The 14,483-nt window shown below is 40.6% G+C and overlaps 1 protein-coding gene across 7 annotated transcripts in view; it reads right to left on the bottom strand.

Moving 5' to 3' along the window:
• The window catches only part of IQSEC1 (IQ motif and Sec7 domain ArfGEF 1), a 492,717-nt gene extending 486,977 nt beyond the window's left edge, over nucleotides 1-5,740 (bottom strand). For 2 of the 7 annotated variants that reach the window (XM_075183135.1, XM_075183134.1), the window contains exon 1: nucleotides 4,889-5,740. In XM_075183135.1, coding sequence (XP_075039236.1) covers nucleotides 4,889-5,139 — 251 coding nt within the window. In that variant the 5' untranslated portion in view covers nucleotides 5,140-5,740. The remainder of the gene's footprint in view (nucleotides 1-4,888) is intronic. The other 5 variants (XM_075183120.1, XM_075183124.1, XM_075183122.1 and 2 more) reach the window with 4 other exon arrangements.
• Nucleotides 5,741-14,483: the final 8,743 nt, after the last annotated feature.

The following is a 14,483-nucleotide window of genomic DNA, read 5'->3' as shown; positions in this document are numbered from 1 at the left end:
TGACTCGCTATTTGTTAGTTATGAAGGCGTCACTCGACTCCATCCACCTGTCGCTCAAGTGAGGATTTTATTCTCTTGAATGTTAATGAGGAACTGGTGCTGCTGAGCCCAATCCTCCCTTCACTTTACCCCACTGCTGCTTACCACCAGGAACTATGTACTGCCATATACGGGTGACACAGATAGGCAGCGGAAGGGGAGAGACCCATAAGACAGGCTGCATATCCATGATCTTTTGTAAGCCTTAACCGAGAAACATTCCCAGGTGGGCAGCTAGTGCACCTTCCCATCTGTGGGGCCAATATCCTTAACCCAAGCTTGAGATCAATTCATACTATGTGTTTGCCCTCTTCACATGCAAGAGTTGCCAAGCAGAGCCAGGTAACAAAGCACCTAATGCAATGTATGGCAAAATGGAGAGAACCACCAAGTGGATATAGATAAGTGGAGTAAAAAGAGACATATAAAGAATGTGCTTGTGTCTGTGTCTTCTTTTCATATTCTCATATTAAATTAAAAATATATGCCAAACTGGCTCTATTTCGGACTGGAAAGCACATATCCCTATTTCCTTATAAAACTATCACTGTTTTGGAACCAATGAATGTCAGGACCCAAGGTTTCCCAGCTGAACATTGCCCAGAATATGACTCTGCCTCCGCTGGCTTGCCTTCTTCCCATAATGCATCCTGGTGCAATCTCTTTCCCAGGTAAACGACGCACACGCACCCAGCCATCCAGATGATGTCATAGAAAATGTGATTCATCAGACCAGGCCACCTTCTTCCATAGCTCCATGGTCCAGGTCTGGCTCCCACAGTGGGCCGGTATAAGAATGGCCACTCAGACTGGTCTGCGGCTACCAGTTTGCTAGGTAACATGTGAATACCATAGCAACCACAGTCACATGGCGTATGATGTAGAGAGAAGAAGCAATGTATAATGCCCCTCATCTCAGCATGCATGCTCATAGCACCCCCAACCTTTCCTCTCCTAGCATGTATTTGGAAAGGAGGCTCACTTTATAAAAAAACAACTTTATAGCTGAAATCATATACTTTCAGGTAAGAAACACTTTCTTGCAGTGGCACTAATGTAAATATATCAAAAAATGGTGATTTTGCAAAAAGAAGATTGAGCTATAGGAGGACAACAGAGAAAAATGCACATCTTTAGCTTCTGTCAGGGGCTGGCTGGACTGGGGGCAGGGGGCATCTACCTGTCCCATAGTGGGGTACCTTGGGCTGGTTCAATAAGATACCTGCATTTTCTTTCCCTTTAAAATGTTCCTAATAGGCTGCTGAGCCAAGTCTCACCCCTACCCCCCTTCCCCCTCCTGGCAATTTGCCGTCCCCTGGCTTCTGTTTAATGTTATTGTATGTAATGTAATGTTATTATGATACCCTCATAATTTACAGCACTACATGCTCTTGTTGTTCAATAAAAAAATCATTTTATGTGGGATTCCAGCTTAAGTAAGCATTCTTAGGTTCATTCACAGAATAACAGTAAAACCCATACACAAACTGCCATTAATGAGTTTAAATATATTATGAATGAATGTAAATGTTAAAGGGACAATAGCAACTTTTCATAACAATCACAACAAATGCAAATAACACTTGTATGTGGTCTGTACCAGTGAGCACCTCAGAAGGGGTACTTTGGTCAGTTAAATATAACCTTATAATTAAATATTTTAGTAAATAATAAAACATTTAAAACATTAATCAGAAGGGGTGTATTAGTGAATATGTGAGTTTGTTTTCATTATCTAACTTGCAACAGACAGATAAATGTTAACTGCTGATTGCACTTAAATGTAATGTTAGTAGATGAGATCCAGTGTTGGTATAGGGACTGCTAGATTTGTGTATGGTACTGAACCAGAGGGGGCTGTAGCACACCGCTCCTGTCATAGCTACTTATCTATCTGTATCAAAAAAATTCTCAAGAATGTAGGACATCAAATAGTGGTCAGTGAAACAGGATTAAAACAAAGGGGTTTATTAATTGTAGGGAGAGAAGCCCTAGATCCAGCAAAAATGGGAGTTTTTAACGGACTTATGGATATTCTACCGAATTATGAACACCCCACGCTGGTGAAGATTATTGCTGGTGATAGCCTTCATCAGGGACCTCCAGCAAACCTTCCCCAGATTATATACCATGGACAGCAGCAGTTCAAGTACTGAGCTGTTCTCCTTCCACTATCGCCATCTCAGGATGAAGAACAAGAGGAATAAGAGGAATACTTTAAAAAAAAAACCCGGTTTATTTATTTACATAAAGCCTTTCTTTGAATCAGAATGGTCCAATGCAATTACATTTTTTAAAAAAACAATTTATTATTTCTTTTAAGTCATTATTTTTTTCTTGACGATTGTGTAACTGGAAGCCCAAGTCCAGTGTGCCTAAGCAAGCCGGCAAGCCAACTCATGCATGTGCAGATGTTAAATAGCGTTGAATCAGATGTTCCTACTGTACGGCGCTGCGGAGCACTGTGGCGCCTTATAAATCTACAATAATAATAATAATGTTCTATCACTGTGATGAACAGTGATAGAAAGTCTATGTTTTTGTCACTGGATCATAAATAGACCCACAAATGACTACTTAAAAGAACCACCACATGAATTAGTTAAATGGAATTGCCCTACGCATGTATAGCTGTAACAATATTAGGATTCCAATCTCAAACAAACAAAACAAACAATAAAACAGAGGAGTACAATGAAAAAGATACTAAACATTAAGGTCAAAGGTCTAAGAAAAGTACAAAACAAGCTCCTTGTCAAAACTATGTTTCATATTGACACCAAGATTGACAGTATTTTATCATATTAATACACAATTGAAACAAATTTGTTAAAGGAGGAAATATGTTGTTATCTTCTGACAGCATGTAGTATAGTCACATTCTTTCAATGATCAGTGTTAAAATAAATGTTCTCATCGGAAGATGATCAAGTACAAGCAGTGCATCTCTAGGGTCAGATGACTTATGAAATGGTGATTGCCATAACAAGTATCAAGCAGGAAGCATGAAATGTTTTAAAGCAAGATCAGAGTGAGAACATAAGAGACGTTTAATATTGAGTCTTATTTCTTGTTTGAACTGAAACACCTACCCACAATGGCTGTAACAAACCAGCCCCAGGGGTAAATTTATCAAGCTGAGGGTTTGGAAAAGTGGAGATGTTGCCTATAGCAACCAATCAGATTCTAGTTATCATTTACTTAGTACATTCTTCAAAATGACAGCTAGAATCTGATTAGTTGCTATAGGCAACATCTACACATTTTCAAATCTGCAGCTTCATAAATTTACCCCACTGTGTCACTTGCCAGGGAGCAAACATATTAGTCATAATGTATATTGTCACAAAGAGCTTGTTTATCCAAAATTATATCAAACGGATATCAAGTAGTTCATCAATCAATGTGGTTCCACGCCCACAAATGAGAATAAAATACTGAGGTTTCACTTGAAAAAATTAACAGACATCACTGTTCAGCCTCTATGTTTCTCTCCAGTGACCAAACTTATGATGCCTTCCATTTGTGTAACAAGCAGAAATATATAGAAGTAGGGCTTATGAGCAGAATATTTTGTTCATGCAATAGATATGTCTCTGTGAAGGTGAAATTACATTTTATCCACTCACTCTTATGTAAAAATGTTCTTAAGGGGCAACGTGAAGTCAATTATGTCAACAAATGTTTTGATTTAATAATTGCAATTTGAAAAAATATTTATGATGTATTAACTGTAGAAATATTGTAGACTATATATGGCTATTTCTGTGAGCTAACGCAACTTTTTACTACTATGTTCTCTAATTTTCACTATCCATTTGATACATTGCATTATTTTAGGTACAAATTGGAGGATAAGGAGCCAAATAATAGACGGCTATGGATAGCTTCAGGAAACCTCTAACCAACATACTCACGACCCATTGTGTTTAGCCACTGAATTCAAAAACAATCTAATTTGAAATGTTTCTGGAAGTGAATTAATCTGATTATTTTGATAGTTTCTGGTTGTTACATGTGATCTGAGCCTCTGTGTTTAGTAAAATATAAATTAATTGTAGAGCGTTAGATCCTTGAGAAAGAAGACTCTATCCTATGCCCACACCCACTGTGTGTATTTTATGGGTGTTGCCTGCTACATGTAGGAGTTTGTGGGTGGTTCTGTAAACTGGCCCAGTAGAGATACAACATTCATAGAAAACCAGATACTGTCTTCTTAATATCCATGTCATATATTTATTACCAGACATCACTTTATCACTGAACAGTCTTAACAGGGATAGTGAACTGGTGATACGTATTTGATTCAACATCTACTGAATACAACCAACACCAACTATCCATTTATACAATACAAACCCTACATTCTAAATAGTAAATATATAGGCCATGCCCTCTCTACTTCAGATCATAAAAAATATCCATTATTCCTTGCTGCTGTCAGCACTGAGTATTGAGAAACACAAACACCTCCTGTATTACATATATAACACACATCTCAACAAAGAGCATGCCACTTACACCTAACATAGTACATCGAGCACACATATTACAAGCAATAAGCAAGTTAGCACACTATGAGTACACATAATTTGCATCCAGTTAATACACACACTGTACAAACCACACTAATAGTAATAACACACCTGTCACATAACACAATAACCTGATTTCCCCTTACTCTGCCCCCTGGTGGAAGATCAGCTAATCAATTATAACTGCTGAAAACACACAAGCCAGAACCGACACGTTATCAACAACAGGTGTCATAGCGCCCCCTATCTCTACCCCTAGTTAAAATTCCAGCAGGTGGTACTGAACTAGGATGGGAAGTAATTAGGGCACTCACTTGTCATTTTCCTGGATAGAGCTCAGACAGGTAGCCCCAGGGCCTGTATGATGCAGTCTGCAGGTGGCCAGGTGCTTGTGGTGCTCCTCCTGCAGGCTGGTTTTCTCGCTGTACAGTGTGACCACTTGTTCCTCCAGCTCATCAATCCTCTTCTTCTGCTTCTCCAGGAGCTCCTGCTGCGTCTCAATGATCTTGTTCAGCTCCTTTAGGTATTCTGCAGCTCGGCATGGACTTTCTGCGGGGGGCTCCATGGCAGGACCTCAGCCCCCTCTAACGATCTCTATTCCTCTATGCTATGCCACATGCCTAGACTGGAGATGTCAAACAGTTTAGTGGGAGGCAGGTGCCGGAATAGGTGCGATGCGCCCCGATATTATTTAAATGCCTGCACATACATTTATTACTCCACCGGCTGCAGCCAAGTTTAATGTCAGTGATCCGCTAACCTAGCAGCAAAGCCCGATAGGAGGACATCAGAGCACCCCGAGCACATCAGTAGCGATCACCGAGTCCGGTTACAGAGCCCCCCGATACCAGCATATTCACGATATTTCCGCCATTGCCGATCTCAGTCCAGCAGAGTGACCGCAGACCCGGGGTCCAGGGCAGTGACGGATCCGGCTGCCGGTCACTGTCAGCGGAACGCGGTGCAGCGAGGTGTCCCTGCGCACCTGGAGCCCACACTTTGGCAGCCTGTCCCCCCTCACTGGAGTCCTGTCACTGGGAGGCTGCTGGTGGGGAACTGGGGTGTCACTGGGAGCTGTTGGTGGTCAATCGATTGTGACCAGAAGCCGCTGCTGGTGGACGGGATGTGACTGGGATCCGCTGGGATACTGTCCCCGGGATGATGGAGCTAAGGGCTGGGCTCATTAGCTGGGGGGCTGGGAGATGAGGAAGGCGGGAGAGAGCTGTGAGGCTGCTCGGGTCTGCTCCAGTCACTGGAAGACGGGCAGAGAGAAGGGAGACTGCTGAGAACTGGCACCATAGACACCATAAGGGGGACTTACAGTGACAGAGCAGAGGAAATGTGAACTGCGTGGAATAAAATAAAAACAGAACTATTTGTAGAAAGGGACCAGTGGAAGCAATGGGTGACTGACAATGGGAAAGAGGGACTTTGGAGCATTAAATGAGAACTAGTGACAGGAAATTGGAAATTGGGACTGTGTGTAAATAAATATGGACTTTGTTCATAAAATTGGGGAACTGAGGGGAATAAAGGATTACTGGCAGTTCTACAAACATAATCATGCACCAATGCCAAATATGGCTCCTTCAAACATAAAATTGGTGACTTGCAGGGGTGTGCCTAGGCATACTGCTGCTTGAGGTGGCAAGTGTTACACAAATCAACATGAACATTAATATAAGTGTAAGGGACATCTATTTTTCTCACCTTAGTTATCATTTCTTATCGCATTGATAACAAAATATATAACGTGCCTATTTATTAACTTTGTTCAGCCGGGACAGCAGCTCCAATAGGAGCCAGCCTGTTTATAGTAAAGTGATCACAATTGCAGGCTCCAATGGGCAGGCAGAATATGTGATGGGGAGAGCACGAAGTCTGCCAAGCAGGGCCGTAACTATGGCTGTGCGACAGGGGCGACCGCCCAGGGCGCAACGCTGAAGGGAGGCGTAATTTAGAAATATTTTAGGGTAATTTGGTTAAAATTGAGGGCTAGGAGGGCGGCATTTGTCTTTCTCGTCCCGGGTGCTAGAATTCTAAGTTACGGCTCTGCTGCCAGGGTGGGATCTCTAGATCCCTCTCCTTGGAGGCTCTGCCCAAAGACTACAACAGCTAACACCAAATTTCAGAACTTGATAAATAGTGCATATAAATAGTGCATAAAAACAGTTCCCATAAACACCTATGGAAATTGGATTTGCGAATGACAAGGCTGAGATTGCTGCAGATATCACAGATATATAGTGGTCCTATAATCATAAATAGCCTTACTAATTAATGCGGTTTAACCTCTTCAGCGGTTGATAAATAGGCTCCACAGAACCTCAGTTACAGAATACATTGGATGCACAACATAAAACACCTTAGTTTTGAACCTGTGCTCCTAGGTGGTAAACCCAGCGCATTTCAAGATGCACACCTACCATGCAAACTAGAAATGTGTGTTGTGGTTCGCAGGAAGGCTGAAAAATGCACACTATGTAAAAACTAAATATTACATCGCAGTCCATCCTCCTACCATTTAGACTTGCCTCACAATCATTAAAGTTTTCAGTTTTTATCTTAAATAGTGTTCAGTTTAACCTCATTTATGTCTTCAATTAATCATGTGAGGTTACTGCCTGTAAGTGTGCTTAGAAGTATGCTTCCCTGCCATAGTGCAACTGGAAAGTACAGAATGTGCTCTACTGATATTATAGGACGAGACCCGAGCTGGTACACAGTTCACATGATTTTGCAGAGTGGAAATGGCTGGGCACACTTCACAAAGCAAGGAGCTTTCTTAAACAGTGCCCACTCCACCACTTTATCTCATTGCCATACCGTCACTCTGCAAAACGAAATTCATGGCACTAGTGCACCTTAGAAAAAACCTGTGCAAATCAAGGAGCATTGTGCTATCAAAGAGAATTTTGCACTGTACACCGGCCATTTTTGCCTCGGAAATGACCTCCGTAGAGCGTCACAGAAGAGAATCCACAAATATAGACTTTTGCAGTGAGAACCGCACCATTTGTAAACTAATTTCTTAGATTTTTCTTTCCCTTAAAACCTGCTGCCTCCGTTTGCTTCATGATAGGCACACCCCTAAGTGACTAGAGAAAATGGGCTTTTACATAAAATTATTTGACAACAAGATTGGTTCTACAAAAATAAAATAGGGATCTAGGGGCACATTTATCAACCACCGCATAAAATGAAAAATAGTTTTCAATCCTTATCGCATTGATAATTATGAGAAATACTTCAACCCTTATGAAAAAGCAACACAGGAACAGCAGTTCCAAAAATCTGCTGTTCTTGTGAAGTGCAAAATTCACCACGGCCTCTGCACTTCCGAAGACATATGCGATCAGGGCCGGTGCTAGGGTCCTTGCCGCCCCAGGCACACTTTCAAAATGCGCGCCACCCCCCAGGCACACTTTCTGAATCCGCACCCCCCAGGCACACTTTCAAAATCCGCTCCCCCCCCCTCCCCACATCTTTCCTTACCTAAACTTGCCTCCATAAAGCTGCTCCTCTCTGCTCCGTCTCCTCCCCTCCACTCACTGACACTGTCGGGCCGTGATGGTGATGTCACGTCCGAACGTTGTTAAATTCCGATACATAGCAGTCACCATAGACATCTATGGGGACTGCTATGTATTTGAAAAAAAATGCAAAGCAGCAGATATCTATCATATGCAGTGTTGATAGATTAGATAAATACTTAAATATGCGTCCATTTCCCGAAAATAGCTGTTTTTGGGGAATTTACAAGTAAATTACCTATAATAAATAGGCCCCCTAGTAACTACAAAATGGTGTGTACAAACGTAAAATGGATGACTACTAACAAACAATTCATTCTTTAAACAGGAAATAGGATCTAACAACATATCAATGCAGACTAGTGACAGAAAATAAGTCCAACACATTAAAAATGGAGGAAAGGTGACAGGGAGCTGTGACAAATAAATGGAACATGTAATACAAAACTATACCAAAATAGGTAAATCAGTGAGTTGTGGAGAATTCTAGTGCTAAACTATTAATGGTAATTGGTTGAGTGAAAAGAAAATCAATGCAAAATGTCAATTATTGGGAAAAGTTATTGGTGACATTGTCAATGGTTTCTGTGTGGCCAGGAATTCTTGGAATAAAACAGTGCAAGATGTAGAAAAAATAGCGTTCATGTCAGGGCCCTCTTAAGAACCTCTTGTGCACCGGGGCCCCTATATATACAAAAATAAAAAAATAATGATTATATATATTATATATATATATATATATATATATATATATATATATAGGCCCTGCAGCCCAGGGGTCCCGTCTGAGGCAGGAAAAAGAAAACCCTGAAAAAAATAAGAAAATACTTACCGTGCTGTCAGCTGGCGATCCGGCTCCCTCCCTTGTCTCCTCCTCCGTCGCGCTCCGCAATGGATGTCGGGCGGGCGTGATGACGTCACGCCCGACATGCACTGCCAGCGCGACGGAGGAGGAGACCAGGGAGGGAGCCGGATCGCCAGCTGACAGCACGGTAAGTATTTTCTTATTTTTTTCAGGGTTTTCTTTTTCCTGCCTCTGACGGGCCCCCCTGGGCTGCAGGGCCCCCGGGCACCTGCTCAGCGTGCCCAATGGGAAAGACTGCCCTGGTTCATGTGTATTCATATACTGCTTAATATTCCTTGTAACAAGTGGAGATTTCTTGCCTGAAATTGTATTTACTTCTTTAAATAAGGATGTCAGCAATGTGAAATAGATACAAGTATAGAGGGTGAACAGGTAAGACACAAGGCTACCAATGGAACAACTTTTAATGAGGGGAGATTCATTACTGTAATGGCTGTCAATACCTCAGGGACAATTGAAACTCTCCCTTTGATTTAGAATTGCTATGTTCCACTTTGTTTTAACATGAGCTTTGCACAGCTTCTTGGCTTCACTTAGATATAACGCTTTTTGTACCAGACTGCCTGGTCCTAGACTACACATAAAAAAAAATAGTGATAATGAAGCTACATGTTTTCTCAGCACATTGAAAGGTGAGAATCCATTTAGATTGAGGGAGAAGAGATACAAAGACAACAATTTCAGTTCAATATTCAGTGACATTTATCCTAACATACCCTTTAAATGTACCTTGATAAGAACCAATACTTCAGTTTGATGCACAATATGGATGATCCTTGTTATTTATATGGGTTTGAAATATACTTTTATAAGAATCAAACCCAGAGCACCTTGACAAAATGACAGAAAATCAGCAGTAAATGAACATCAATGGAAGGTGTATCTTGTGATTGTTGGCAGTGGGTGCAGTAAATAGGATACACCCAAATATATTGAAACATTCTCTATCATCAACTAAATGGACTCTTTGTGATCCTTGTTTTTATAAGAATAATTTGTGGCAAAGCACTGTGAAAACAAAAGGTACTGAACAATAATAAATACTTTATTACAAATAACCAGAAAGGTTAGAAAGGAAAATAACAAGCATATATCGTATATGAAACTGTGCTTCAAACTCCTCTGGGAAGTTTCTGTAACATTCCTTGGATTATCAGCTGACGTAGGAGTAACTGCACTTTGATGTTATGAGGAGAGCATTTTAATGACTCCTGGGTGTCTATTTTTCTGCTTACTATGTACATATCACATGGCATGCCAGCGATTTACTGATCTACACGTGACCTATTGCCATATAATTGAGGTGACATGATGAGATGCAAGGGAAATCCTTTGAGATTTAAAGTGATGCTGGCATTTCCAAACGTAGTGTTTCTACCATAATGAGGTAAAGTTAGGAATGCACTTGTGATTGAAAGCCTCAGTTTTTAAACATTTTCCTTTAAAAAAAAAAAAAAAAAAAAAAAAAAAGCTTAAAAAGAGGAATTAATCTGATTTTTAATGCTAAACAGATTCGGTAAACTAGTAACTTTCCTTGGATTTCAGAACAGTTTTATTATTTCTGCTCATCTTCCCAAGTCACTAGTTGGGTAAGTAAATAAACTGTCCTGTTAATGTCAATGTATACCACAACAGAACTTTATTTCCTTCATGATGCGTACACACAGCTATTTTAGTGCAGGTCTCCTTCAGCCACAGCTGCTCAATGCAGTGAACGCAGATTGACTAGATTTAATCATAGAGATCATTGATCTCTATGGTAATCACTCTGTCGTTTATTTTTTCAAGCACCAGACACATATTGAATATTTAGAACTGAGAGCATGTTTACCATAAAGATCACAGACCACAGTGCAACAGGCCCATCACTGGAGTCTGTTCTGTAAATGCCAGTTAACATGTAATATTTTTGTTTTTCATCTCATCATACAGTTGCAAAAGAAAGTTTAAGAACCGTAGAACTTTCTGTATTAATACATTAATTTGACCGAAGTTATTTTTGTTTTTTTATATAGAGCCACCATATTACGGAGTGTTGGCAGAGAATATATTAATCAATTCCTACCTCATTATTATTATTATTATTATCTTTTATTTGTTAGGCGCCACAAGGTATCCGTAGCGCCGTACACAGTACAAACAGTGGACTATACAGGGTGAAACAGTACAGAACAATAAACAAAAATACCAATACTTCAGAAGCTCCACACAGGCTGATACAATAAGCATGGAGTAGAAGAACAGGTGAGGAGACAGGAGGGAAGACGGCCCTGCTCATGTGAGCTTACATCCTAAGGGAGGTTAGACAGAACAGGCACAAGGGGAGCCAGAAGAGAGACGGGAGAGCGAGTGGAGGAGGAGAGGTGGTTAAGTGGATGGTTGGTAGGCTTTACGGAAGAGGTGAGTTTTCAGTGCACGTTTGAAGGAGCACAGAGTAGGAGAGAGACGGATGGAACGAGGGAGGTCATTCCAGTGAAGGGGGGCTGCCCGGGAAAAGTACGTAGTCTAAATTATCTACCACACAAACACAAGCACACACTCCGGTCCCTTTTGTCAGCAGCCAGTTAACCTAATAGTATGTTTTTGGTCTGTAGGAGATACACCGAGCACTCAGTTGAAAACCATGCAAACTCGTGAAGAACATACAAATGCCACACAGATCATGTACTATTTGCTATCAGACACCCCAGTTGATCTTACCTCAAGTATTTCTGCCCATGTTACTGTAAGCATGTTAGGATGGGCTTTTGTACAAGAGCTGCTTGCCTCAGATCCAAACATTAAGGGGCATATTCAATTGTTGAATATGCCCGCGGCGTTAAAAGTATTACTGTTCTTACGGTAATACTAAGCCGGATTTCAGCTCGCAGCTCCCTGAACCGCGAGCTGAAATCCAGTGAGAAAAGTACCGTAATAACGGTATTTACGTGCACTATTACCGTAATGACGGTAATAGTGCGCACACCGCGTTACTTTAGGCAGTAACGGCAACAATTGAATATGCCCCTAAAAGCCATCCCACTACTTTATGTTTCAGACAGGTCATAAACATTGAGGGAACAATAAATTCAGATTGTCTCAGGAAATTCTTAAGGCAAATGACACAGTATCCAGCCATGAGCTGATGCTTAAACGTACATAGGTCATGCAGCACAACAATAGCCCAAAATACACAGATCTTCATCAGAATGCCGAAAATATATAATGTTGAAATGTCAGATCCAAAATACTGACTTGTTGTGTCATGACAATGTGAGCATGCAAGACAGCTCAAACATATCAATGAGTTGAAGCCATTCCATAAAATTGAATGTTCCAAAATACCTCCTGCCTAGTGTAAGGACTTGCCTAATGGGGTGTGATCAGAATTTCAAGATACACATTGTTCTCCAGCAAAGACAGTGAATTGTAGATCTACATGCTGAAAAAAGTGCAAAGTAATTTTTTAAATGTTGTTTAGTTTATCAGAATGTTTGTTATTTGTATTCTTTATATTTACATAATCCAATGATATAGGTCAAACAATGCAAGATTACCAAAATTTTGTATTTGTACATATGCACCTATATGTCCGTCTAGTGTGTTGTCTACATCAGGCTTTGGGTACCCCAGAAAATCTGTACCTACTATGGGTGAAAGTGGACTTGGACTGCATTTTAATAAGTCCATGAAGACAAACATGACGCACATTTTAAATTTCCTAAGGTGAAATTTCTCACAGTGAAAGATCAATTATATTTTTCATTTGTAGCAATCGTTTTATTTTATAAGTAATACAATAGTTTAATAAATGTCAGTAATGTACTACTCACATTAACTTTACCATATTTCATTGCAAGCGGATGCATTTCCATCAGTGATTTCATAGGAGTTGTACTTTACAAGTTAAGAACTTGAATTCTGTTATTGACTACTATCAGCTATGTGATGAGAGTGGGGTACCGGTCTATACTAACAATGCTTAAGCCTGCCTGGGACCCCCTCTCATCAGAGACACTTCCCACAGTTCTTATTATCGCCCTGTAGCTTATGTATTGTTAATATTACATGTTGGATATAGGTAAAATGTATATTTATATGGTTTCAAAAGTAGCACTGTTCTAGCCAAAACTGATCCAAGTGCACCCTGTTGTAAATGGGCGCAAAGTACCAGTGGGGAAGATGGCTGGGCAGATTTTACCAGAAGCGTCGGTCAGCTGGAGAAGGGCGAAACAGCCAAAATCCATCACCGGGTTAACGCAAAAAGAGTACAGCAACAATGTGCATCTGACCGATTATGCCTTTTTGTATATGCTATATGGTAATCCTGAGCCATTATTGGAACCCCTTATAAACAGACAGTACAGAGCTAGAACCAGCAAGGGGGCCCATGACTTGAGGGGCATAGTGCCTGTCCAGCCCCTTCAAGATAAGTTATACAAATAGGGCAATAGCAGTGTCTGGTTATCTCCCTACTACCCAGTACCCCGCAGTGTGGGAATGAGAGGGTGCATCAAAAGTGGCCTAGGTACAGAGAGATTTAAGTGTCCGTAGTAGCTGGGGATTAAGTTTCTTACTATACTATTGTCTACTAGAATCTTATAGACAACATTATGGAGGATCGAGGAGTGACTTCTTCAACCCACTGGAACTTTGTGGGTCTCTGCCCATCAAAAGCAGGATGATACTAGGCCTGATAACGCTGCCTTGTTGACAAGGTGAGAGACAAAGATCGGTGGACATCAGGATTCTGCGATTGGCAATATTATGTATCGATCTGGATTTGTTGCCCTGTATTGCAATTTTTATATGATTGATGTGTGAAAGCTAACTGTACTTGAAAGAGCTATAGCTTTGCTGATGAACCGGTGTTTAATAAACTCCATCTACTTTCAAAGGTTGATAGGTAGCCCGATATGTGCTGACTTGGTAAGGGGGAGGCGTTACCTCCCCCTACCTGTTCATTTTGGTATTTTGTTTATAGATTTCCATTCAAGAAAATAATCTTTCTGTACTCATTGTAGTGCAACTCATTTAATAAATAAATATTTTGTGGGCCAATTATGGTTATTATTTCAAAACATTTTAGAGGTAGAAATGACATACTATAACAATCTGAAAGAAAAGGGTGAAGAAGTTCCTGCTCGTGAGAGCCTACGATTTTTATCCTTAGGCAGCCAATGCAAGTATTAACTGAGAGGAGTAGCTGAGGTGAATAAGACTGACAGTGTTATACATAATGGACTGCAATGGGGATATTCTGTAAAGGGGGAGGCCGGTTTAACAGATTTATGGTATATAAGTATAAATATGAGTGCACTTGTAGGTTGCAGGATGTCCATATTTCAGAATGGTGTATTTTAGAGATATTGTGAAGGCATCAGGACTTGGTCAGTGACTAGAAGATAAGCTGTACCTGGTGTGATAATTATGTTGCTGACAAAAATGAAAAAGTCAGGGACGTGCATAGGAGGGTGGAAAGATAAACAGGATGAAGTGACCTGGGGAGATATAAATATATGTATGATCAGT

This window comes from Mixophyes fleayi, chromosome 8 (genome assembly GCF_038048845.1).
Source record: "Mixophyes fleayi isolate aMixFle1 chromosome 8, aMixFle1.hap1, whole genome shotgun sequence".
Classification (NCBI taxonomy): domain Eukaryota; kingdom Metazoa; phylum Chordata; class Amphibia; order Anura; family Limnodynastidae; genus Mixophyes; species Mixophyes fleayi.
The sequence above is the reverse complement of the archived record's forward strand: the minus strand, read 5'-3'. Positions and strand labels throughout refer to the sequence as shown.